General features: G+C 50.2%; 1 protein-coding gene across 30 annotated transcripts in view; it reads left to right on the forward strand.

Annotated features, from left to right (window-relative positions):
- Positions 1-26,046, forward strand: part of ARSG (arylsulfatase G) — a 164,446-nt gene that overhangs the window by 106,919 nt on the left and 31,481 nt on the right. For 20 of the 30 annotated variants that reach the window (XM_004459485.4, XM_071210764.1, XM_071210767.1 and 17 more), the window contains 5 exons: positions 685-796; positions 3,856-3,993; positions 12,996-13,192; positions 14,516-14,596; positions 15,833-16,066. In XM_004459485.4, the coding sequence (XP_004459542.1) occupies positions 685-796; positions 3,856-3,993; positions 12,996-13,192; positions 14,516-14,596; positions 15,833-16,066 (762 nt within the window). The remainder of the gene's footprint in view (positions 1-684; positions 797-3,855; positions 3,994-12,995; positions 13,193-14,515; positions 14,597-15,832; positions 16,067-26,046) is intronic. The other 10 variants (XM_004459486.5, XM_058284613.1, XM_058284616.2 and 7 more) reach the window with 1 other exon arrangement.

Here is a 26,046-nt window from a genome sequence, read left to right on the forward strand (position 1 = left end):
AAGTGAGGTTGGAGAAGAGATGGGAAGAGGGAGCATCTCAGAAAAATATTCAATGCAAGGGACTCAGTCCTCAACCTGACACTAACATCCTCTACTCCTACCCAACCACCCCAAACCCAAATCCTGCCTGCCTGCTGAATCTGAGCTGAAATGCCATTTCTTTCCAGAAGCATTATGAGATTGCTGCCCCACCCCCATGTCCCCCCACCCTGGAAGTAGCTCCTTCCTCCAGTGACTCTTGTTAGCTTACCCATCCGTCTCTTATAACTGAGTCTATCTAGCTCATCTCTCCTTCAGATAGAAAGCATCTCAAGGGCAGGATTTTGTGAGTTTTTTACCTTTAAGTGGTGTCATACGTGTAATAGATTTTCACCAGACACTTTTCTGAACATGTTGGCAATTGCCCTGAGGTATTAGGTGTTCAGTAATTCTTTCCACTTCCTCCTAATCTGGGTTAACTCTAATCACAAGGTGTTTTGCAAAATCTAATCTTACAACCAGAACCCGGCAAAGGGCTTTTCTTTGCCTACTACGAAAGGATATTAATCAAATCCTCTTTTAATTACATACCACATAGCACTGCAGTATTAAATCATTGGAAATTAAGATTTTGTTATGGGTTTAAGAATGCGGGCACACAGAGTGGCAGCCAAGTGGGGTGCTAAACTGTTGCTTCCATTCCAGGTTTTGATTATTATTTTGGAATCCCATACAGTCATGATATGGGCTGTACCGATAGCCCAGGCTACAACCACCCTCCCTGTCCAGCGTGTCCGCGGGGGAATGGATCTTCAAGGTAATACTATCCAAGGCTTTTGCCATGAGCCCCAGAGCAAAGCGAGTTCCTAAGGGGGTGGTCCATCAGGAGTAAATGCGAGAAGAAGACGGGATAGTTAAGGCAGCAAATAAGATGGGACTGGACCTTCAGTGCAAATTTAAATGCTGTCTTTGCACTGAGTACCAGAAAACTTTTAGCAAAGGCGAGGTCAAAGAAATTCTTCTGTTGGATTTTCCAGGTCCTTTGGACGTTTAGTTCAGCTGGGGAACCCATAGGCCTGCCACAGGCTCACACAGCTGGTCCTCTACCTGTCGGCTCTGCTCCTGGACGTAAGAGCAATAGAGAGGGTGCAAATGCTCCTTGCAAGCCTTATCGGCACTCGAGTTAGCTAGTATTCTGGTGCTGGCACGCTGTGCAGGCATTAAACAGGAAGTGTTTAAAATCTATTCAGTGAAATGGGAAAATGCTCACAATCTAATGATAGGGGGAAAAAGCAGGAAACGAATCATCCACAATGAGATCTTAACTACATCTCTAGCCATATCGTTAACTATAGACCTATTGAGAGAGACTAAAAGGAAACCGACCAAAGTGTTAACAACGGTTCTCTCTCCAAGTAAGACTACGGGGTTTTCCTTTTCTTTCTTTTTCATTGAGTTTTCCCAGCATTCTGTAATGAGCATGCAATGCATTTATTGCCTGAAAAAGATAATAAACCTCATTTAAGGATTAAAGCAGCACAAACCCTGTGCCCTGTTTACATGGATAGTGCACTCTTGTTATTTATAAGGCCGCAGGTGTCTGAACCTCTTGGGGAAGGCGAGGCTCAGCTGGCCCGTTACTAACAAAATAGCTAATATAATAATGGTGGCTGATTGAGAAATTATGTCTAGACACTCTGTTGACATATCTGTGAGCCACATGACCACTGCGTGAGGCAGTATTTATGCTAATTTTACAGGTAAGGAAGCTTACCTTGCCCAGGTCTCCCTGGAGTGGGTAAGAGGTTCGGGAATGAATGACAATTCTACGCCAGGTCTCTTTGAGTCCAGAGCCCATGTCCTCTAGAACCTCGCTACTCAAAGTGTGGGCCCTGGGCTGGCAGCGTGGGCTCCCCAGGGAGTTTGTTAGAGATGCCGAATCTTGCATTTTAGCAAGAGGCCCAGGTGCTCCCTGTGCACATCACAGGGTAAAGGTATAGCCCTGCCTCCCTTACCCGCCGTGGCCTGGGCGCCCAACCCGGGACTCCCCGGTCATAAGGAGGTTTGACATATGTCAGCCAGTCCCCGCCCCCCCTTTTTTGTTTTGTTTTGCTTTGTTTAGGTACCAGGGGCCAGGGATTGAACCTGGGATCTTGTATGTGGGAAGCCGGCACTCTACCACTGAGCCACATCAGCTTCCCTGAGTTGGTTTTTTTTTGTTTATTTTGTTTGTTGTTTTGTTTTGTTTTTCAGTAGGCACCGGAAACTGAACCCAGGACCTCCTGTGTGGGAGGCAGGAGCTCAACTGCTCAAGCCTCATCCCCTCTCCCTGTACCCCCATCCCTTTTTAATCTATATTAAAATCAAATAGATAAAAGGGTAGGCTTAGGGAGAGAAAAGGAGAGAATGTAAATAAGGGTAGAGTGGTGACGACATAATGAAAAATGTGACACAGATGACGGGATTGGGCCTGGTTGATGCTCCTGATTGGCAGGGTGATAGCTCTTTTTTCTCTTTTCCAAAATCGTGGTTCTTGGTGATTATCTTCTTGATCTGACCCCGTTGTCTCCTAAGCATCTGTAATGGGTGTGCTTGCATATGTGTGAGTGGGGAATTTTGATTTGGGCAAGAAAGTGCATTCTTTACCTTCGAGGAGTCATCTGGCTGAGAGACCTCCCATGAGCCCCTTCTCTGTCCATCGCTCAGCTTCTCTCTGGGTCCTCTGCGGCAGACAGGGCAGAGAGCTGTGGTTTTTATTATGTTCCTGCCCTATGCTGTGCAGTATGCAAAGCTCTAGCTATTTGTCATCTCATTAAGTCCTCATCACACCCCTGGAGGGTGGGTAGGCGCATCCCCAAGTGGCAGATAAGGAAACTCAAGCTCTGAGAGGTTAGGGAAGTTGCCCCACGTCGTGGCCAGCACAGACCGATGGGGTGTCCGGGTATCACATTCAGCTGCATCTGTAAGGCCCAGCGCTGGCTTGGGGTTTCCAGGAGATGTTACTGGTTTGACACCCATTTTTTTTTTTTTTTTTAAAGATTTATTTATTTATTTAATTTCCCCCGCTCCCCCGGTTGTCTGTTCTTGGTGTCTATTTGCTGCGTCTTGTTTCTTTGTCCGCTTCTGTTGTCGTCAGCGGCGCGGGAAGTGTGGGCGGCGCCATTCCTGGGCAGGCTGCACTTTCTTTCGCGCTGGGTGGCTCTCCTTACGGGCGCACTCCTTGCGCGTGGGGCTCCCCTACACGGGGGACACCCCTGTGTAGCACGGCACTCCTTGCGCGCATCAGCACTGCGCATGGCCAGCTCCACACGGGTCAAGGAGGCCCGGGGTTTGAACCGCGGACCTCCCATATGGTAGACGGACGCCCTAACCACTGGGCCAAAGTCCGTTTCCTTGACACCCATTTTTTCCAGTTGCTAAAGTTTCTTCACATTCCCCAAATGCGGTTTGAAATGAAAATTGTCCCAGGCCATCTTGTTTATTCCGTCCCATTGGTGGACTTTGTACCAGATGAAATCCCATTGCTGATTTAGGAAAATACTGTGTTGCACACCCAGGGGTCATCAATTAGGGAAAAGAATGGAAAAAGCCAGAGATGGAGCTGCTCACTGGGGGAGGGACTCTGCTTGAGTTATTTACCCTGTTTCAACCCCAGTCTCTCTCCTTGGCAATAATGTTCCCAGTTGACAAGAGTCTCCGGGAAATTGCTGTGGCGGCTTGACGGAGTGACTGGCTTGTCCAAGGAGCACACACACGTATTTGTAGGAAATGGAAGACACTATTCTGTTGGCTTTACACCTGGAAGTAATGGCAGATAGGTTTCTAACTCCTTCAGGAGGCTGGTAAGTGGAAACGAGTGCCCTCCCGCCCGTGCAGGCGCCTGCAGAGGGACTGCTACGCCGACCTGGCCCTCCCTCTGTACGAGAACCTCGCCATCGTGGCGCAGCCGGTGGACCTGCGCGGCCTTGCACAGAAGTATGCTGAGAAAGCCACCCAGTTCATCCAGCAGGCCAGGTGAGGAGCCCCCGCCCCTCGCACCGGCTCCCACCCCGCCCACCCCTGCCCGCACGCCACGCGTCCAGGCCTCAGCCCCCCTCAAAGCCGGGCAGGGTTTCGCTGCCCAACAAAGTCGTGGGCATGTGTGTCTCCTGTAAATGAAATGTTCTGTCCAGGCCTGGGTGAGCAGCCGCGTCCCCAGAGCCCTGCTCTGATCCCATGCTGCTGTGTGATAATTTCGTTCTCTCCTTCTAGGGCAGAAGCTCCCTGGGGCTCCGGCCTGTCCTCTGGGTTTTAGCCCCTCAAGGCGTTGTCCAGTTCGGTGTTTAGCGGGGTGTATTAGTTCCCTATCGCTGTGGTAGCTCTGAGGACGGGGCTGCTTTCTTCTGGAGGCTCTGGGGAGAACCGTCCCTGGCCTCTTCCGGCTGTGGGGGCCGTCTGCATTCGTTGACTTACGGCCACATCAGTCCAGTACTTACTTCTCTTCCCGTGTTGCTCTTCCTCTCCTACAGTGAAATCTCCCTCTACGTCTCTCTTGTAAGAACACTTAGGACTACATTTAGGGCCCACCAAAATAATCCAAGGAAATCTGCCCATCTCCAGATATAATCTCTTTTTTCTTTTTCTTTTTTAGGAGGTACCAGGGATTGAACCCAGGACCTCATACACGCCAAGCAGGTGCTCAACCACTGAGCTACACCCACCCGGCTCAAGATCCTTAACTTAATCACATCTGCAAAGCCCTTTGGCCATATGAACATTTCCAGATTTCAGGGATTAGGATCTTTTGGGGCCCAGGGAGATAATCTTAAAGAAAGAAGTAGCTGATTATATGGCATTAGGGAGTGGTGGGGTCTGCAGTGAATTTGAAAGCCCCTGTCCCAGCCACTGCCTCGCTCCAGGGACTTGTTGGTTTGTGAGACTGTGAGATTGGCATCATCGGATCCTCCCATTTTACAAGACAGATAGGATACCTGGCTCTTAGGTGAAATCTCCTGATCTTTAAATGTTGGCAGCTGCTTCAGATGAAAAATAACAATGCAAAAACCCAAACCAAACCCCAGCCTGTTTCTAACAAATCATTTATGTGTGAGAGCTGCTGGTTTGCAACCTCTGTCAGATCACGGAAGAGACTGGACGTTGTGAAACAATGGACAACTCCCCAACTGTCACACTCACTGTGGCTGCACTTTCGTAGAGTGTGGGGTGCCCTCGCTCACCCCTCCTCTGCTGCCCCACGTCTTGTCCCGACCCTTCATAATTCTGCCGTTGTGCTAGTCTCTAAAGACTTCGTGTGCCTTAGTCTTGTCTTTCCCCCTAAACTGTAAACCCCTCAAGGACAGTGGAATGGTTTAGTGGGTCCTTGGGTATTTTCAAAACCTTATCCTGACTGGGCAGGAGAAAATGTGCTGTGTGGCTGTGCACTTGTGCAGAAGTGAGAGTGGATTCCACGCGGGGATCACTGTGCTTGTACCAGCTCTTGGATGTGCACGAATCCCCCCACTCCATCCTTCTCCCCCGCCCTCACACAATCATGGTCGACTTTCTAAAGAGAAGAGCAGCAGGGAGGGTAGAGGTAGCAGGGTAGGTAGCTTCATCTATCATGCTTTCTTTCTTTTTTTTAAGATTTATTTTATTCCACCCCCCCCCCCCCGCCATCATCTGCTGTCTGTGTCCATTAGCTGTGTGTTCTTCTTTGCCTGCTTGCATTCTTGTCACGCGGCACCGGGAACCTGTGTCTCTTTTTGTTGAATCATCTTGCTGCGTCAGCTCTCCGTGTGTGTGCTTCCAAGCAGGCTGCGCTTTTTTTGTGCTGGGCAGCTCTCCTTGCAGGGTGCACTACTTGTGCAGGGGGCTCCCCTACGCAGGGGACACCCCTGCGTGGCACAGCACTCCTTGTGTGTGGCAGCACTGCATGTGGGCTAACTCACCACATGGGCCAGGAGGCCCTGGGTGTTGAACCCTGGACCCTCCATCTGGTAGGCCGACTGCTCTTATCAGTTGAGCCACATCCTCTTCCCCATCATGTTTTCTTGATAATAAAACCTACTTAAGGCCTTAATCCTTGGGAGCAGCCCCTTAGGGGTTCAGAAATTGCATCTTAAAGAGTTTTCAGGACTTTCTGAGAAACACTGCTTCCCCCTACTCCCACCCCCAATTGTTCATATCAGAAGGCGAAGCCCCTTTTCCCATCAGGAGGATGCTCCCCGGAGCTTTTGAGAAGGTTCCAGGCCCTGTCCCCCTTGATTGGTGAATGCTTCATTAGCTGGTATGGACAGTTCACTCCTTAGTTGAGAGGGAGGAATGGTGGGTGGCCGGGGAGTAAGGCCTGTTTAACCCGAGCTCTGAAATGGACATGCGCCTGGACATGTGCCAGTTAAACTGGTTAGTTACAAGATAAGCAAATCAACTAGCAAACAGCTTACCATCTGAAAACAGTGCAGCGAGTGCTTGCCCTTTTCAGATGATAAGGTGTTAAATTAAAAGCCACCTGGATCCGGTTGCCTGTTCCCTTCACAGAAGGCAAGCCTCAGCCTGGTGGATTTCTTGAGGCCTTGGCCTGCCAGTCTAGCCGTGGCTTTCTGAGTGCGGGCGGAAGAGGCCCCTTCATTCAGCAGCAGGACCCCTGTGCGCCTCCCTCCGCCGTCGCCCTGCCCCCCTCCAGCCCCTCCTTCCACTCAGACCGGTGGAGCAAAGCCACCTGGCAGCCCAGGTGTGGCTTCCTGCCCTGCTGGGCCCTAATGCTGGGCGTGGGCACGGCAGGAGGCCCAACCTAGGACGTCTTTGCAAGTTTTTCCTTGTGTCTGTGCTTAGATTTAGACCCCTAGCCTGGCATCGGTGCTGAAGGTTAATCCTTGATTGTTTTAAGCTGGAGTAGGTGGAAAGGAGGGCGCTACTGGGTCACAGAGCCAGCCAGTCCTCTGCTCGGGGGTTCCCAAGAGGCGCTAGAGCGTTTGAGGAGGATGAGGGTCTTGTGTGTAGGGATGAGGGGTGGCCCAGGAGGTCTGGGACCAGTGGGCCACCTTCTAGGGTGCTCATCCTTCAGAACCAGGCTCTCGAGGTGCGCAGATGAGAAGTGAGCCCCAGCTTTCCCCGGCTGGAGCCTGGGGTCTCCCCAGCTTTCCCCCGCCAGGGTCTGGGATTGCCAGTGATGACTTGCCCCTCCTGATCTTCATCTCCTCACCCTGTGCTCTCTCTCCCTGCCGGTCTAAAGCTTCTGCTCCCCTCTTGCCTCCTCCTTAGCTCCTGGTCAGACACTCCCCAACCTGCAACCTGCCCTTGGGGCCCTGGTTTCAGGGCGGAGACCATTCTCAGCCCATCCCTTCCTTCTTCCGCCCCGGATGTGGAGGAGGAGTGAGTAGCAAACCAGGGCACTAAAGAGGAGCTGCGCTGGGGGATCAAGGCCCCCGAGGAGGGGCCCGGGTGGGCTGGGGGATCAAGGCCCCCGAGGAAGGACCCGGGGGGGCCCTCAACTGGGTTCCTGCTTGGTGCCGTGCAATCCACAGACTCGCCCTGCTGGGCCAGGAGGGAAAAGAGGCTGGAGATGTGTGTCTCAAAGCAGCCTCCCTGCTGAGGGGCTTTCTCCAGATGCCAAACCCGTTGAATCAAAGGAAGTTAATCATTTCTAAGAAGGGTCTGGAAAATTAGTTTTGGCTTTCTTAGGTAAGCTTAAAATATGCGTGGTACCTGGGGCCGGGTACCTGGGGGTGATAAGGGTGGGGCGGTGGTGCAGATGTGCAGGTAACGATGGATGGGAGTAACCGCCAGGAAGTGCGCAGTTACGCATTTTTGGTGGAGCTAAAACTGGTTAATGTTAAATCTGTAGCTCCGTGTGCCTTCTGACAGGTGAGCGAGAATGACACAATTTTCCTGACCTTGCAAGGCCCAGTACAATGCCCTATTATTCAAGCTGTACTGGGTTTCCCTAGTCCTACACGTCCTCCCTGCCATGGTTGGCCCCCCTGCGGCACACAGACCCCAGCCTCGTCAGTCAGTCATCCTCCCGCCCCCCCTTCTCCAGGCCCCGCCCTTCTCCACCCCTCCCCAAGTCCCCTGGGTTCCGCTGGCTGTTCTCACTTCCACAGGGTCCCTCCTCTCTCGCTGGGGAGGGAATGGATCCATCGTGTTCATCATGCCATCCCCAGGGCCTGGGGCAGAGTTCAGGCTTAATAAATGTTCAGGGGATGACTAGATAAGCAGGCCAGGTACTTTATCTAGCTCCAAAGGTGGGCCGCCACTGGGCTAGGGAGACAAAGATGAATTAGGCTTGCCCATGCCTTTGAGTAACTCCCAGGTTAGTGAGAAACAGGGGAGTGAAAAAGTGGCTTTCCTGCAGGTTGTGCTCTCATCACTGCTGTAACAGAGAAACAGAAGAAGAGCTGGGGGTGGAGGCGGGGCAGGGGCAGGGCAGGGGAAGAAGCAGCGCTCCAGGACCCGGGAGCAGGCTGTGTGCCCTTCGAGCTGATCTTAAGAATTGATAAGGTGTTAAAGCCCCATTCTAGGGAAGCGGACTTGGCCCAGTGGTTAGGGCGTCCGTCTACCACATGGGAGGTCCGCAGTTCAAACCCTGGGCCTCCTTGACCCGTGTGGAGCTGGCCCATGCACAGTGCTGATGCGCGCAAGGAGTGCTGTGTCACGCAGGGGTGCCCCCGCATAGGGGAGCCCCATACGCAAGGAGTGCACCCGTAAGGAGAGCCGCCCAGCGCGAAAGAAAGTGCAGCCTGCCCAAGAATGGCACCACACACATGGAGAGCTGACGCAGCAAGATGACGCAACAAAAAGAAACACAGATTCCCGGTGCTGCCGATAAGGATAGAAGCGGTCACAGAGGAACACACAGAGAATGGACACAGAGACCAGACAACTGGTGGGGGTGGGGGGTAAGAGGAGAGAAATTAAAAAAAAAAACACCTTTAAAAAAAAAATGCCCGGTTCTAGGGAGGACACTGCCAGGAGAGAATGAGAGGTACACTGGAGGGCAGAAGCTGGAGAGGCGTTTGGGAAGCTGGTGTGTGGGAGCCTGTGGGAGGAGCTGGGAAGGCTCTTCAGTGCTGGACTGAGGCGTTGGGAATGGCCCTGTGGGCTGCAACGAGCCCCAGGAGGTTTTTGGGTTTTTTTTTTAAGATTTTATCTATTTCTCCCCACCCCCTTGTTGTTTGCACTTGCTGTGTCGGTTCATCTTCCTTGTTTCTTTAGGAGGCACAGGAACCAAACCCAGGACCTCTGATGTGGGAGGGAGGTACCTAATTGCTTGAGCCACTTCCGCTCCTTGCTTTGTTGTATCTCTCATTATGTTTCTCCTCCCTGCATCTCTTGTTGCATCAGCTCACGGTGCCACCTGTTGCGTCAGCTCACTGTCTTCTTTAGGAGGCCCCGGGAACCTCTGTTGTATCTCTCTGTAAGCTTTGTTGTATCTCTCAGTATGTTTTTTCTTCTTGTGTCTCTTGTTGTGTCAGGTGTGCTTGCCTGTTGCTCCAGCTCACTGTCTTCTTTAGGAGGCACGGGGAACTGAACCAGGTACCTTCCATGTGGTAGGTGGAAGCTCAGTTGCCTGAGGCACATCCGTTTCCCTCTAGGTTTCTAAACAGTAAGCTGGCAAATGACGTGTGGGTTTGAGAACACTGTCTATAACCCAAGTCCCGCAGGGAGACTGAGAAATGTGGGGCCTGAGGGGCTATTGCAGCAGCCTCAGGGTCTGAGAGCTGAGAGACCTGGAGTGGGGGGAGCCAGCCCTGCCTTCCCCTCCTGTGGCTTTCTTCAGCTGTCTGGGATTCCGCCCCCCACCTCTAACCCCACCCCTTCCCAGAGGTGGGTGCTTGTCGCCTGCCATTTTCCACTTCAGATCAGGTACTTTCCCCTGGGCTTGGATGTCCCTGGATTTAATCTCTAACCATCTCCTTGTCCTGCTCCACCCTCTCTCCTGGAACATCCCCTTCAGCATCGCACTTGTTTTTTCCTTCCCAGCTCACTGCTCCACTTGCCATTTAGAACTCCCTGAAAACAGAGATAAGCAAACAGAAAAAACAATTATCCTAAATCCTACCCCTGGGAGAGAGCCTCCTTTCATAGGTCTGAGTGTAGCCTTTTTGGCCTTATTCTGCGCAGGTGTATAAACATTTAAAAACAGAAATGGAATCATTCTGTCTGCTAACTTTTTTAAAAGCACCCAATCTGCCCTTCCCCTGATTTTCCATCAGCAGAGGGCTATAAAGAAGGGGCAGCGTAGGGGATCGATACCCCTGGGGCCAGTCTGCCAGGGCTCTGCAAAGCTCCATCTTGGTGAATTCTAGCGCAGTGTCGAGAGGCAGGATAAGGCACCGCCCGGCGCCATCAGTCCGTACCACTTTTGGCATGTACTATTCCCCAGGATTAATTATGACTATCCAGTGTTCCTTATGGGCAGTTAGACGTCACAGCAGCCCTGTGGGAGAGATTGGATTGTCCCCATTTTACAGGTTAAATGAATTGCCCAGGATCACACAGGCATGAAATTTAAAAAATTAAAATCCTGGGATTTTCAAAGCCCGAGCTCTTTGCCAGTCTACTCTGCCATTGCCATCGTTCTCTGTCAGCCTCTGGCCCAGGGTGCTAGTGTGACCTTGAGACCCACATGTACACGTGGGAGTTTGGAGAATGGTGATGGGACCTCCTGTCGCCCACATGTGGAAGGAAGCTTGTCAGTGCTTAACATCCAACTCTCTGGGGAGGAAAGACCCGATTTGTAGGGTTGCCAATTTCTGTGGTGTAAATACTCTCACTGTGGCTGATTTCAAGCTACTGTTATGATGTCATTTAATATAGAAGTGGGAAGAGATGTGCAGTAGTGCATTATAGATAGTATTGTATAGTTTTGATAGTATGTAGTGTTTCCACCACACCAATACAATAGATAGAAATAACCTCAAGGGCCTAGGTAGGAGTAAAATGTAATAAAAGAATTAGAATTTGGTAAATTGTATTACCTTTGTTTTTAATATACTTTATTTTGTTGTAAGTGTATATGATTTAATTTTTAATGATGCTTAACAACCGGTTTGCAAAATTCCTGAAATTTGAGCCAGTTCTAGCAATACGGTAGCCCTCTACCTACGAATTAGAAAAGGGCGCCCCCCTCTGGCTGGGCGCTGACCCATGCCACAGCGTCCAGCTTGACCAGTGGAGGGTGGGCTGGCATCAAACCCCCATTCCCTCCCTCATCAGGATGTGTGATGCAGGCTGCAGCCTGTACAACTGTACATGATTGCCCTGGGGACAGTGGGAGCAGGGACTCAAGACCAGAACTGTCCAATAGAAGTGAAAGTGATCCACTGCCCAACGTGGTCATCACTAGCAGCATGAGCATTTGAAGTGTGACTAGGCCACGGAGACACTGAATCTTTAATTTTATCTAATTTTAATTAATTTTCATTTATTTATTTTATGGGTTTTTTAAAAGATTTATTTTATTTATTTCTCTCCCCTTCCTTCCCCCCTCCCCCATTGTCTACTCTCTGTGTCCATTTGTTGTGTGTTCCTCTGTGTCCACTTGCATTCTCAGCAGCACCAGGAATCTGTGTCTCTCTTTGTTGCGTCATCTTGCTGTGTCAGCTCTCCGTGTGTGTGGCGCCACTCCTATGCAGGCTGCACTTTTTTTGCGCGGGACAGCTCAATGCATGGCGCTTTCCTTGTGCAAGGGGCTCCCCTATGCAGGGGACACCCCTGAGTGGCAGGGCACTCCTTGTGCAAGGCAGTGCTGCACGTGGGCCAGCTCATCACACAGGCCAAGGGGCCCTGGGTTAGAACCCTGGACCTCCCATATGGTAGGTGGACACTCTATCAATGGAGCCACATCCACTTCCCTAATTGTCATTTAAATAGCCGCATGTGGCTAATGGCTACTGCATTGAGCAGTGGAACTCCAGTAGCTTTGCAGAGATGCTGTTGGTTAAAACGGGAAAGGCAGAGGACCTTCTCCTGGGACCCGTGTCCAGGGCTTTAGGGTCGTCAGAGACAGTTGCGTGCAGGCACAGTCCCAGTGCTGGGAGTCAGGGGGCTCTCGGCACAGTTTTGCTGCAGAGCTGAGGCTGGGAGGACTCAGAGAATGTGACGTGGGGCCGTGGAAGCCGGGGAACGCCAAGAAGGTCATTGGAGCCGATTTGGAAAATGAGTCTGTGGGGTAACTGGTGTGGGAGGGGCTTTATGTATTTCCCTAAGCTCTCCCCACCACTCTTACTTTGTGTCCTCTTGAAAGGCACCCCCCACCCCCACAAAAGCCACAGAAGGCTGTCAGGAGGTCTTGACCTTGTTCCTTGCCTAGGACCCGGGTGGGAACCAGAGGCCAAGCGGCCTTTGCCTCGGATGCTGTTCTCCCCACCCCTACCCCGTTCATTCCGTGCCTTCCCCGGGAATCCGGGATTAGAACACGAGGCACGGCTTCGAGCGGAGGCTTGATGTAGATGTCCCCTGCTGGTCACGTTCACCCTGGGAATCCCCTGTGGTCACCCTGAACCAGCTGTTCACCTCTTCCTAAGGGACCAGGCTGGGCCTGGACTCCACGAAGCCGCAGATAAAATGTGAAAATGTGTTTGCGTGGGACTTTAGGGTGCAGTGGCTAAGGATGGGGCGTGCTTGGCCTGACCTGGGTTCGAGTCCATTCTCTGCTGCATAATAATTGCGTAGTCCTGGACAAGTCCCCTCTAGACCTCTGATTCTTCATCTGAAAAAGGCAACGTGGGGGGCATCAGGAGGTTGAACTAGACAATGTGAGCTCACAAAATAAGCTCTCAGTAAATGTTAGACAGCAATAATTATTAGTTATTTCCGATCGTTACAATGAAAGCTATTGTTAAGTTGGCTGACTAGATCATTTGCACAGTTCCTTGGACTGTCGTAGATAAATGGGTATTTTCTGAGCGTGTGGGGCGGCGGTCGATGGAGAAGGCGTTCTGGAGGTTTACGCTGAGGCGAGGGCGAGAGCCGCAGAGGCGCTGGGCGGCCAGGAGAGCCTTCTGGAGCATTACCTCTTGGACTTCCCGTTCCAGCTCCAGTGGGAAACCCTTCCTGCTCTACGTGGGCCTGGCCCACATGCACGTGCCCTTGCCTGGGACTCTGCTGCCAGCAGACCCACGGGGCCCAACACCGTACAGAGCAGGTCTCCGGGAGATGGACAGCCTGGTGGGCCAGATCAAGGACAAAATCGACCGCACAGCTAAAGAAAACACATTCCTCTGGTTTACAGGTAAAGGAGTAAAACCCAGTTGGCCTGACTGAGATGGAGCAGGTAACCTTGCACGTGCCCTTTGACGAGGAGTGTCTGGCCCCGTGGTATCCTTTAGCAGGCAGGAAGTCTGCTTTCAGTTGAACTTGGGGTCCCGCTAGAATTTGTGGCTCGAATGCTGAGCATCTGTCTGTTGGGGCCTGCCAGATGGAGCCCCTGGAAAGGTTTGCACAGAGAGGGCCCCCACAGGCCCTTGTGTATGAGCGTGGGGCTCTCTAAGGGTTGCTCTCAATTGCTGAAGAATGGCTTTGACGCTGTGAACTTACATAGTCCTTGGGTGGGTCTCAGACTCCCCCTTCACCGTCCTCCCTAGTGCCCAGGGGTCAGCAGGGCATATCTTTTGGCTGAGGGGCCTTAGTGGAGCTGAGCTGGTGGCCCCTTCCAAGGGCTCACATGAGCATTCATCTCAAGGCCATGACTGGGGGGAGGGCAGTGGTTAGAAACTGTAGCATTGATATGGAGACAGTGGCCATGGGAGTTGCTGAGGGCAGGGAGAGGGAAGAAGAGATGAGATGTGGGGGCATTTTTGGGACTTGGAGTTGTCTGAAACGATATTTCAGGGACAGATGGTGGACATTATGTATCCTGCCATAACCCACTGAATGGGCTGGGGAAGAGTATAAACTACATGTAAACTACTCCATGCGGTGCAGCAGTGCTCCTAAATATATTTACCAAATGCAATGAATGTGACACAATGATGAAAGAGGTTGTTGATGTGGGAGAAATGGGGTGGGGTAGGGTGTGGGGTATATGGGAACCTCATATTTTCAATGTAATATTTTTTGTGATCTATGTATCTTTTTTTAAAAAGGCAATTAAATTTTAAAAAAGCACTGCTTTTGGATCAGGTAGAGGCCTGGGTTTCAGTCCATTCTCTATTCTCAGCCTCTGTTTCCTCATCTGCAGAACTGAACTAATAATAGAAGCTACTTCCTAGCATTGCTGAGGGCTTATGAGATGATGTGTATGCACTGGGTGCTTAATAGGTGCTTAACAAATAGTGGCTCAATCAACTGGGTTGATGAAGACAGTGATGGGATTGATAAAACTAAGTAGAAAACGCATAGAAAGCAAGAGATGGGGCTAGCTGGGGCGAGGCAGAGCCCACCTCTCTCTAAAGGGCCCGCAGAGGCAGGCCTCCCACGAGGGGCCTTTCCCCAAGGGTAGGGATCATACTCGCTTTTACAAGTCCTCCTAACCAGTCCCCCACTGTGCATGGGGATGAGGGGCACATGGTCCCCCAGCCCGTTGATGATTCTGTGCTGCTTTTCTGGTTTCCAGGAGACAACGGTCCTTGGGCTCAGAAGTGTGAGCTGGCGGGAAGCGTGGGTCCCTTCACTGGATCGTGGCAAACTCACCGAGGTAGGGGGCTCAGCTGGGGTGGGTGGAGGCCACTGAGGCCATGCTGGGTGTGGGCTTGTGCCTCCAGGAGGGCCAAGCTGTACCCAGGCCTTTAGGGGCATTGTTGTGAAACGGGCAAAGTTGCTCACCTGCTAGCTCCCAGAGAAGAAGGAGCAAGTTGCGATGAAAAGAAAGCTTCTCCTCAGCCTGGACTTTTCTCTCCTTTTCTCCTAGACCTCCCCTAAAAGAGCCAGTCATCTCCCCGATGCGCCAGTCTCCTGCCTTTCCAACAAATATGCTCTGCCTGTACTTTTATCCTGCTGCCCTTGCTCTTTCTCCTTCCTTTTTATTTTTTTCAGTCATCCCTCCATCCATCCAACCATTAATTCATTTCATTCATGCAAGAAACACTTAGTGCATACCTATGCAAAGTTTTGTTTTTGTTTTTGTTTTTCACACATGAATCCTTACAACAGTGAAATATAGGTAGTAACAGCTCTATTTACAGATGAGGAAATGGAGGCTCAGAGAGTACCTTGTCCAAGGACACACAGTTTTTGAGGACGGGGCTAGACTTTTCACCAAGGTCATAGTTGGTGCTCTCCCCACTCCACCATCTACCTCTTGCAGCTGCCTCTGTCTCTCTTTAACCACCTTTTAATTCCAGCTCAGATCCCACCTGCTCTGGGAAAGCCTTCTTATGAGGGTCTAGCTTTCGGAGAGAGCAACTATGGTGGGGGAAGTTTGGCCTTGAAAAACATGCATGCCTTTGAGGTATCAACTCCTCCTCTAAGAATTTGCCAAGTGCACAAAGATGTATGTAAAAGGATGCTCCTTGCAGTAGTTCCTTTATGTTAAGTAGTTGGACATAACCCAAGTGTCCAGCAAAAGGGGACTGCTAAAAGAAATTATAATGTATCATTCAAAGGAATACTAAGGAGTCTCTGTAATGCTACATATTTCTTGATCTGGAAAGATTTACACGAAATGTTTTTCAATGACTAAAGCAGGTGACAAAAGAATATGAAGGGTACAATTTTATTTTATAAACATAGGCATCTGTATTCTCAGAAGAAACCTTGAAAGAGACAACAAGTGGTAATAAAAGCAGTAATTAATGTTGGGCAGGGAGGGACATCCCTCCGCCCCCCAACAAACTAATTTTATTTGTATTAAAAATATCTGTATTTAAACATTTGTATTAACATTTTTAAAATAAAATTTTAATACAAAATTTTCAAATACAAATATTTACAGGTGCCACATCCAAGGGGCCCCGGCAGGCCTGTCTTTTTCGTAGTCCCTTTGAGGATTGTCTGTGGTGGAATTTAAAATCTGGGGCTGGGTTTTCCCTGCTGTCCAGCTGGCTCCCGAACCAAGGCCGCCAGCTGTCTGCTGCTCTGAAGACACACATGCTCCTTTTCCAGTTAGCTCAGCAGAATATTTGTGGCTCCCTGGAGATGGGAACATCCGTGCACCCCGCGGCTGATGGTGAGAAGGAAGTGCTGATCGTTCATTTAGATTTTTCACCTTTAACCTGCAGGGCCTTCGATCAGGTCCTTGAAGCACTTTACAAGTGAATTAGCGCCGGAACCATGGAGTGGCCATGACTTGTGCCCGGAGACTTGAATGGGGGGTCTCCTTCCCGCAGCCTACTCAGTGACCTTGAGCTACTTACTCTTTCGGGAGATTGGTGTTTCTTTCTCTCTCTAGATGAATCTCTTTGGTTTTCTCCAGTTCCAGAATGCTGTGCTGTGTGTTCTGATTCCTGGAGAGAGTTAGATCAGAGGAAGACGCTAGAGAGGCCTGCAGGTGGATAGAAAATATGCCTGGGGCTGCAGACAACAGTGACCTAGAGAGCTGCATTGTAGGTTGGGAGTGGTGCTTTTCTCTTTTTCTTTGTTTGCATTAACTGATTATAATTCTTCCTCTCTGGACCTGGGACACTCGTAGGCCAGGCTGCCGTCCTTGATGCTTGGTTAGAAAGCCTGGAAGAGCTCAGAGGTCAAACCGCAGGTCCAGTGGGCATAGAGTCCAGGAGATAAGGAGCTGCCCTGAGCTGGCTCCTCGAAGGGAGCTCTCTGTTCCTCATAGAGGGCACCTGCTGACCTCCCATCTGGAAGACGCACCTTTTCTTGTCTATTCCCTCTCGTGAGGCTGTTTTGAAATATCAAGTAAGGTTGAGGGACGTACACTGGGGACATGTTCTTTGGGAGAAGAACTTTGCCTGATTTGAAGTATATTTACTGGTGGGACAGTCGCTTGCCATCTCTTCTTTCCTTCCTTCCTCCTACAAGCATTTATTGAGTACCTACCATGTGCCAGGACCTGTCCTCAGTGCTGGGGCTACAGAGCTCAGCAGAGCCCAGGTCCCCAGGAATTACAGGCTAGGGTTTTCAGAGTTTGTCGCCTTCATGTCCTGTCAGAAAGTAGTTCTGACCCAAAGAAATGGATATTTTGCATTTCTAATAAGTCCCCAGGGGAAGCCGATGCTGCTGGTCCAGGGGTCGTGCTTTGAGAACATCTGAATCTAGACCATCTGAGTCTAGAACTTCCCAGTATAGATCAGTGAATCTCAAGGTGTGGTCTCCAAATGAGCAGCATCAGCACCACCAGGGATCTTGTTGGACAGGGAAATTCTAGTCTCGTCCCACACCTCCTTGAACCAGAAGCTCTGAGGACAGGTCCCAGCAATCTGTGCTTTAACAAGTTCTTCAGGTGATTTAGATACAGGCTGAAAGGTGAACATCATCTGTCTAAAGCTGCATGGTCTAATACGGCCACCCCTAGCCATATGTGGCTATTTAAATTAAAATTAATCAAAATTATAAATTCCTTGGCCACACTAGCCACACACCAAGGGCTCAATGTCCAAATGCAGCTAGCACCTTTCTTACTGGGTAGTGTAAATATAGACTGTTTCCACCATTGTAGAAAGTTCTGTTGGATAGTGCTGGGAGCAAACACTTAAGGAAGTGAATATAAAACAGGATAAGACATTCATGACAGAGGGGAGCCCAAGGCCATCTCACCCAGATAGGAGGGGTACTGGAAGCCTTCCCTGAAGTGGCTGAGCCTCAAAGAATGACTAGGAGAGAGCTAGGAACCAGGGGGAAGGAGCTCCTGGGCAAGGGCAGCAGCCCTGGTGGTGGTGGGAGGCGGCCTTGGGAGCTGCGCAGGTGCCTGTGTCTGGAGCTTGTTGGGGGCAGCTTGAGTAGAGAGAGACAAGGCTGAAGGAAGAGCAGGTAGGCTAATGATTTTAGCTTTAAGTCAAAGGAAATGTGGAGCCATGAAGGATTTCAAGAGAGTGACAGTCTTCAATTTTTAAAAATTGAAGTGAAACTCACATGACGTACAATTGATCATTTTAAAGTGTGCAGTTCAGTGGCATTTAGTACAGTCACATGTGTAACCATCTCCTCTATCAAGTTCCAAAACATATTCATCACCTCAGAAGAAAGCCCTGGACTTACTAACAGTCCACTTGCCACCCCACTCTCCTCCAGCACATGACTCAATTTTATTTTATTTTTTTTAACTGTCTTTTTTAAAAAAAATTTCGTTGTCTTTATTTATTTTTAATGTTACATTAAAAAAATATGAGGTCCCCATATACCCCCCCACCCCCCTCACCCCACTCCTCCCATAACAACAACCTCCTCCATCATCATGGGACATTCATTGCACTTGGTGAATACATTTCTGAGCACTGCTGCACCACATGGTCAATGGTCCACATTATAGTTTACACTCTCCCCCAGTCCACCCAGTGGGCCATGGGAGGACATACAATGTCCAGTAACTGTCCCTGCAGCACCACCTAGGACAACTCCAAGTCCTGAAAATTCCCCCTCCATCACATCTCTTCTTCCCACTCCCCACCCTCAGCAGCTACCATGGCCACTTTCTCCATCTCAATGCTACATTTACTTCCATTATTAATCACATTAGTTCCAGAATAGAATATCAGTAAGTCCCCTCTAATCCATACTCTATTCCTCCATTCTGTGGACCCTGGGATGGTTATGTCCACTCCACCTCTGTATTGAGAGGGTGCTTAGATTCCACTTGGATGATGGATGCAATTCTCCTGTTTGCAGTTGTAGGCACTCTTGGCTTCCTGGTGTGGTCGTTGATCTTCTTCACCTCCCTCTTAGCTGGCTGGGGTAAGTCCAATAAACCAGAGGGTAGGAGTTACAAGTCTGTCGAGGCTCAGGGCCTGGCTCTCACATGGACAGTCCAGAGATTCAGGTTCCCTGAGTATACACTAAACCTCAGCGCCAACCACAAGTCCGGTAAAAGTGACAGGAGAGGCTTGTGAACAAGATCACATCTGAGTCCAACTCCATCACACTCAGGAACACAAATTCCAAAGTATGGCCAACTGACATGACACTGAAGTCCATCTGTCATGACCATAGAACCTGTGGGTCTCTGTAGCCCTCAGGAGAACCAGTACCTGGGTTTCTATTTACTTTGGCTGTCTCTGGTACCCTGCTGAGGCGTGCATAAGCATTTCTACTCTGATGACCTCCTGACTCTTTTTTGGAGACTCATAGCCATATAAAATCATTTGTCCTTTCCATTTCCCCTTTTTATTCAAGGTCAAAAAGTATTTTTAACTCCTGATATTACATGTAGGCTGAGATATTCTGCTGGTCTGAGTTGACCCTTTTATTCAAGGTCATTCTCCAGCCACATCAACAGCTGGTACTTGGTAGTAATCCCTCAGTGCCAGGGAGGCTCATCCCCAGGAGTCATGTCCCACACTGCGGGGAAGGCAATGCATTTCATGCTGAGTTTGACTTTGAGACTGGCCACATTTGAGCAACATGTAGGCTCTCAGGAGGTAACTCTTAGGCACCCTGCAGCTCTAGGCCTAGTTCTTATTTCAGGCACACAGACTCACAAGCATAGTCATCAGCATCAAGGGCTCATTGTTGGACCATCCTTCCTTATTGGTCGTAGCCATTGTACTCAGGGGATGTCTTTTTCTTTTTAAAGATACATAGATCACACAAAAATGACTCAATTTTAAAAGATCCCGCTCGCATGGGTAGGGCTGGGGGTAGGGAGAGGGGCAAGTGCCAACTAGACTCATGTCAGTTGAGCCAAAAATTAGAAATGAGAGAAGTCAGGAACAAAACCTCCAGGAAAATCCCCGGACTCAATGTCACAGTTGAAAGATGCCTTAGTAATCTGCATTCCAACTGCCTTCGTGGCCAGGTGAGGAAGCAGAGGCCAAGGAGGGTGCTGGGTATACCCCAGGGCAGCCATCGGCTGAGGGAGCCCCAAGGTGTGGCCTCGAGCCACATGCTGCTCTAACGCACACCATGCCACCCCCGAGCGTAGCTGCTTCGAAAATCCAGACCTCATGGTCGCCAAGAAGAATGTCTTCAGCCCCTGCAATGGTTTGGCTCTAACTACATCCGTGGGAGGCGCAGGGGCATGTGGAAAGAGCTAGTGGTTTGGAGGCCCAGACTGGGCTTGATTCTTGACTCTGCTTAAGGGTAAGAGCTGACCCTGGTTTGAGAGGTGGGCTCATAGGCCCCCTCGCCACAGGGCTGTGAGAGTCCACCCGGATCTTGCACGGGAGGCACCCAGCATTTAGTTTGGCCTCCACCAGCCCCCTTCAGGGTCTATTTCTTCACTCTTAGAGGAAGCAAACTAGGTGTGCCCCAGGAAGAGAAGAACTGTTTCAGAAAAGACCATGATGAAGAGCCTCCTCAGATATGTGGGCACCTCAGAATATCATGCAGTTAACTTTAAAAAGTGTTCTGGGGGAAGCAGATTTGCCTCAACTGATAGAGCGTCCGCCTACCACATGGGAGGTCCAGGGTTCAAACCCAGGGCCTCCTGACCCATGTGGTCAGCTGGCCCATGCACAGTGCTGATGCACACAAGGAGTGTCGTGCCACGCAGGGGTGTCCCTTGTGTAAGGGAGCCCCATGCACAAGGAGTGTGCCCTGCAAGGAGAGCCGCCCTGCGTGTAAAAAGCGCAGCCTGTCCAGGAGTGGTGCCGTACACATGGAGAGCTGACGCAGCAAGGTGACACAACAAAAAGAGACACAGGTTCCGGTGCTGCTGACAAGAATGCAAGTGGACACAGAAGAACACACAGCGAGTGGACACAGAGAGCAGACAATGAGGGGGGAGGGAAGGGGAGAGAAATTAAAAAAATAAAAAGTGTTCTGGGTTTCTGTCTTTGGGAATTTTGCTCTGAAGCTGGACTTCGTTCACCTCAAGACGCTCCTCATTTGGGGGCAGGGCCTTGCCACCACGGTATGGCTTGATACTATGGTATCTGTGGGGCACAGCACTTGACTTCGTGGTGGGGCTGGTGAGGCAGGGGCTGGGTGCCGTCCTCTTTTTACCCAGGAGAGTCTGAAAGCTAATTAATTGTGCCTTTGGGTAAACATTTCCCCTTCTTCATTGTCCAAACAAGTTTCCTGTCAGCTACAAAGCCTCCTTCTTCCTCTCTGCCTGGAACACTGCTGGGGGCTCTGGGAAGCCAGGCAAAACCCTGGGGGCAGCTGGGCAGGGGCCAGGCACTGTGGGAGGGGCATGGCTAGTGGGACTCAGGTCAAGCGGCTTGGGGTCCCTCTGGACCACCTGCATCCCCTCACCCAGGTTCCTTGACCGGGGGATATCTGAACATCCTGCTGTAAGGAGGCCAGTCTTGAGAGCAGATGAAAGAAAGAAGACAGTCAATGTTTTCGCAACAGAGTAGGACAAACAGTACGCAGAGTCCTGCTTCTTTCTGCCCGCAGCCAACCTGCTGCGTCAGGCCACGTGCTGCGTTCCCGATCCCCAGGCCCCCAGCCCCCCACCCCCCGCCGTCTTCCCTTCCCCTCCCTGGCCAAGCCGCCCAGCTCAGCTGATGGGATGAGGCAGCGTCTATTGGAGTCATAGTTTCACCCTGTCCCAGAATGTGGAGGCCCCACTTGGCTTGCTTCGGGTCCTGCACGGCTACGAGAACCTGAACTCGGGAAGGTGGGGAGCCAGGGAGGGGGGTCCCAAAGCAGCGCAGCCCGGCCATCTCCCAAGGAAAAAAGGCACGAAGAGCGTCCCCCTGCTGACCCCCCACAGCCCCGGCAGAGGAGGCCTGGCTCGGAGCAGCCGGCCCTCCCTTCCCCACTCCAGATCTATTTCCTACCCAGGACGGCACCGACACCTTGTTTTTCCCCTCGCTGCTCCGCTGTCTGGAAAATCTTCTCTTGTTTTATTTGAAGAGCAGAACTGTTCCTTCCTCTCCCTTGGTGATGAGGAAACATTGTGTTGCGTTTGGCATCCGAGGCTTGGGGGGGACCTTAGCTGTTTATAATCTATGCTATCAGGTTTTTGCATAACCTTTCCCGCTGGGAAGCGGCCTCTGCATCCTGGGCCTTGCCTCCAGGTTGGGGTAGAGGTGCTGCTGGGCGAGGGAGGGAGGGACGGGCCGTGGGCCATGGGCCCGGGCTGAGGGCAGGGCCGTCTGGTCGGGTCCCGCGGAGGGCGAGCTGCATCTCCTGCCTGGCCTCTGCCCACCGGGCTTGGGGAATGCCCCCGTTAGCGCCCTCGCGGCCGCCCCAGGCCAGCCAGGATTCTGGGTCCAAGCAGAGACCCAGCTCTCCTGGGTCTCCAGGGAGCTAGTAACTTGACATGCACCCTTGGCAGGGGCACAGATTGCTATTTAGAGACGAAGCCGGCTTCTTCCGAAGGTTACAGAACACGCGCCCCTCAGCACAGGCCTGTTCTTCTGCCCCAATCACCAATTCAAATGCCTTTGTGGGCCAGGCAGGTAATGTAAATAAACAAAACGTTTTTGTCAACTGTGGGGAGTGTTTGGAATGTAGTCAACTGGAGAGCGGCCCTGTCCATTGACATTCAAAATTAGTGCAAGAAAAAAAACACCGTCAAAGGGCTGCATGCTCTGTGTGAGCCGCCAGGCTGTGATGTCTATTTTCTACCTGTTAACGTAGGTTTTGTCTTTTTTTTTTTTTAATTGCATTTGCTGGGTACTTCTGGGGTAGACTCTATGCCAAAGTACCTTGCTTATAACTTTTCATATCTGATTTTATGTGATTCTTTCCACAGCTCTATGAGGGGAACCCAATCACTACTGAGACTAAGGGAGCTGGCGAATTCTCCCACGTGGCTGGGAAAGGGGACCCTGGAATTAGAGCCCAGATCTGTCTGGCACCAAAGGCCCCCTCCTCCTTATCCCGCTGACCTTTCTCAGAGTTGGTCTTCAGACCACTGACCTCAGGATCACCTGGGATCAGAGCCCACCCCCCGCCTATTAAATTAGCACTTCCAGGGGCGGCACCCAGGAATCCAAATTATAAATAAGTGTTCTTGGTGCTTCTGCTGCACTGAGGAGTTCGCAAACGCCCATAATAGCCTCGCTTCCTTTCTGACTCAGTGGAGCGTGGAGATGGGCTCCTTCCCGGGGAGGCCGTGGTTCCTCTGCGTGGGCAGCGGCCAGGCTTCCTGGGCCTGCCCTGTCTTGGTGCATCACGAATGCCAGTTGACTTCCGTAGCCAGGGAAGAGCAAGTAAGCAAATTCATGAATCACGGGTCTGTTTATATTTTGGTTGCTGAGGCTAAATATTTATTGCTTTAAGGAAGAGATTCTGCCTTAATTAGAGTCATAACGAACCACAAGGACATTGAAGTGCATTCTCATGGTCATCGGCAGGCATTGCTCAGCAGGGAGCCAAGTGCACCCAACACGTATAGTGTGCCAGTGCCACTGGTGGAAGCACTGAGGTCCAGCTGAACGGACAGCTTTTGATATTGAAATGTGCAGGGAAGTTTAGTTTAAGGATTTCTCTGTTCTCTTAGAGGGTCACCTTTATGATTCTATGGCATAAAGGTATAAAGTGGGTGATATAAAACCAGTGATTAAAAAGTACATAAGCCACATGTGGTTTTGAAATGTGTCCACCTCCTGACCATGCCCTTTTCTCTTCTTCTTCTGGAATAGTCACTCTCCACATTAAATCACTGGGAGAACTTTAAAAGGTTCTGGTGTTCAGGCCCCACCCAGGCCAGTTAAATCACCCTCTCTGGGAAAAGTGCTCTTGACATGGGCCCTTTTAAAATTCTCCCCTAGTCATTCTGAGATGCTTTCAGGGATGGAAACTGCTGTCCTAGAAAACTTGGTTTCTTGACTGAATTCATCTTTAAGAGATGGAATACTTACAACCCTGGCTCTTCCATTTACTGATTATGTGACCTTGGGCGAATTACTTAACCTCTCAGAGCTTTAGTTTCCTCATCTGGAAAATGGGGATAATAGTGCCAGGCTCCCTAGGATGTCATAGGATTAAATGACATAATGCAGGGAGGCACTTAGCATTTATGCTTAGGAGCAATTCACTTGGGGCTAGATGCTCGGTAAACAGCAGACATTTTTCAGATATGTTTAACTAGGAGTCAGTTTCCCTTAGTAGAGGCAGGTATCACTGAAGGAACTGGGGAACGAGGGGTAGCTCTCCTGGGTGCAGATAAATCACACGGAGCACTGTTAGAAATTAGCTCATGCATCTTAATTAGGTTCCACAACCCTGGGGGCCCACAGATAGAGTTAGTCAGATTTTTAAAGTTTTATGTGTCCTTAGGGCTAGCGAGAAACTGGGATTTGGAGAAGGATGATATTTATGTTGTGGGTGATACATTTTCTTTAATTGCTTGCCCACACAGTAGACTCTTTTTAAGATAAATTCCTTCAAAGTGCAAGATCTCGGGGCCATGATCATTTATGTGGCTGGAATATGTAATTTTATCTTTCTGTTAAAGCAGAAACCAAGGTGCAGCTGGAAGTATAAGTATTACGACCATGTAAAGAGGGATTGCCCCTTAAATGGGTGCTCCTGGGGTTCCTCTCAGTCAGTCCTTCTCTCTCTTTCTTTTAATTCCCAAATCTCTGTGCATGGACTGTCCACTTGAGTGACATACACGTTTAGTAAGTGGGTAACTTTCTCCTAACCCTTCCAGTTTGTAGCCCTCTGCTCAAATAGTGCAAACACATGCAAGTATTTTTCTCAAAGTATTGGGAAAGTCAATCAAATGCAAACAACAACACAAAAGGCTGTGTAAACAAGCAGAAACCTTAATGATGAAGACCAATTAGCAGATTTAGTCATTAGGGGCCAGTAACTCTTCTGGAAACATCCTGTGTGCTGTCTCTGCATCCCATGGCCTACCACAGTGCAGGCACTCAACTCTTGCCTTCTGGTTGATGGGTAAAGCTAGCCAAATAAAGCCTTTGTCCTTCCTTAGCAACTGCCCTCAAAGGAGAAGCAAGTCTGTTTGAACTCTGTGTACCACAGGCATGCAAATAAACAGGCTCCATATTTTCACCCACCCATACCTCAAGCTTCCATGCAAATGCTGCTGGTGGGCACAATAATCTTCAGAGACCTGGCGCGTGCATTTGTGGATGCTCACTCCCTGCTCTTGGGACTTCAGCTGAAGCATAAGTTATGGATTCCAAAGCCACGTGGACATGTGTTTCGTGTTTGCTGCAGTTCTGAATTCTCTGTCCCATGTGTATGAATAATTGGGAGTGGACTCTATATGTATTTACAGGAGATGTGGCTCTCAGTGGGGAGAATGAATTTGCGAAATGTTGGGCTAGATCAAAGCACATCCCACTCAGCCCGCGCAAACTCCAAGTGATTTCAGGAACCCCATGCCCTTAAACATAAACAGTCTATAGGACACGGGTTGTTTTGTGTTTTGTTTCTTAACACTTGGGCGGGGGTGGGGGTGGGGGAGGGTATCTCCAAAACTGGTTATGAGAAAGTCCCAAGAATGTTGAGCATTTCCGGTGTGGGTGCTGGGCCAGGGACATCAAAGGTTTCCTTTGCAGCAGTGTGAGGACAGCGCCAGAAGCTTTTGTCTTGGATCCCTCCCTCTGGTATAATTGCTTTTATTATCCACACCAGTCAAACATGGGGAAGTTGCGTGGATACGGTATGTGTTGAGCCACATGGAGTGATTGCCTCGGGAGGGCTTTTTACACGCTAACCTTGTGCAGTTCTTGGCCAGGATGAGGGTCCGGGAGTGTGGGTGGGTCGGGGAGATGGTCATAGTTAATTCATACAACTTTTATTCAGGATGTTTCCATAAAACATGACCTCATCTCTTCCAGCCCCCTGGTCATCATTATACTGGTGGTCACTTTTGACTTCATGGTTTTAAAAATAATTCCTTTAATCACCAAAATGTAAGTTTGTAGATCGCACCTCTGATCTTATGTCCCTCCAAGAGGTCAGAGCTATTACTGACACTGTCTCCACAACACCGAAAACAACTCACTGGGTTAAGGAAAAGCAAAGCAAAACAAAACAAAAGCAAACAATAATAAAATCTGTGCCAGACCTGTCACTGGGCGTTGGGCAGGTCACGTAACGGGGTGGTTTCCGACTGTCTCTTTTCCAATTATTGTGTGTCTTCTCCCTGAACAGCTATATTATGATCAG

Source organism: Dasypus novemcinctus, chromosome 21 (assembly GCF_030445035.2).
Source record: "Dasypus novemcinctus isolate mDasNov1 chromosome 21, mDasNov1.1.hap2, whole genome shotgun sequence".
Taxonomy (NCBI): domain Eukaryota; kingdom Metazoa; phylum Chordata; class Mammalia; order Cingulata; family Dasypodidae; genus Dasypus; species Dasypus novemcinctus.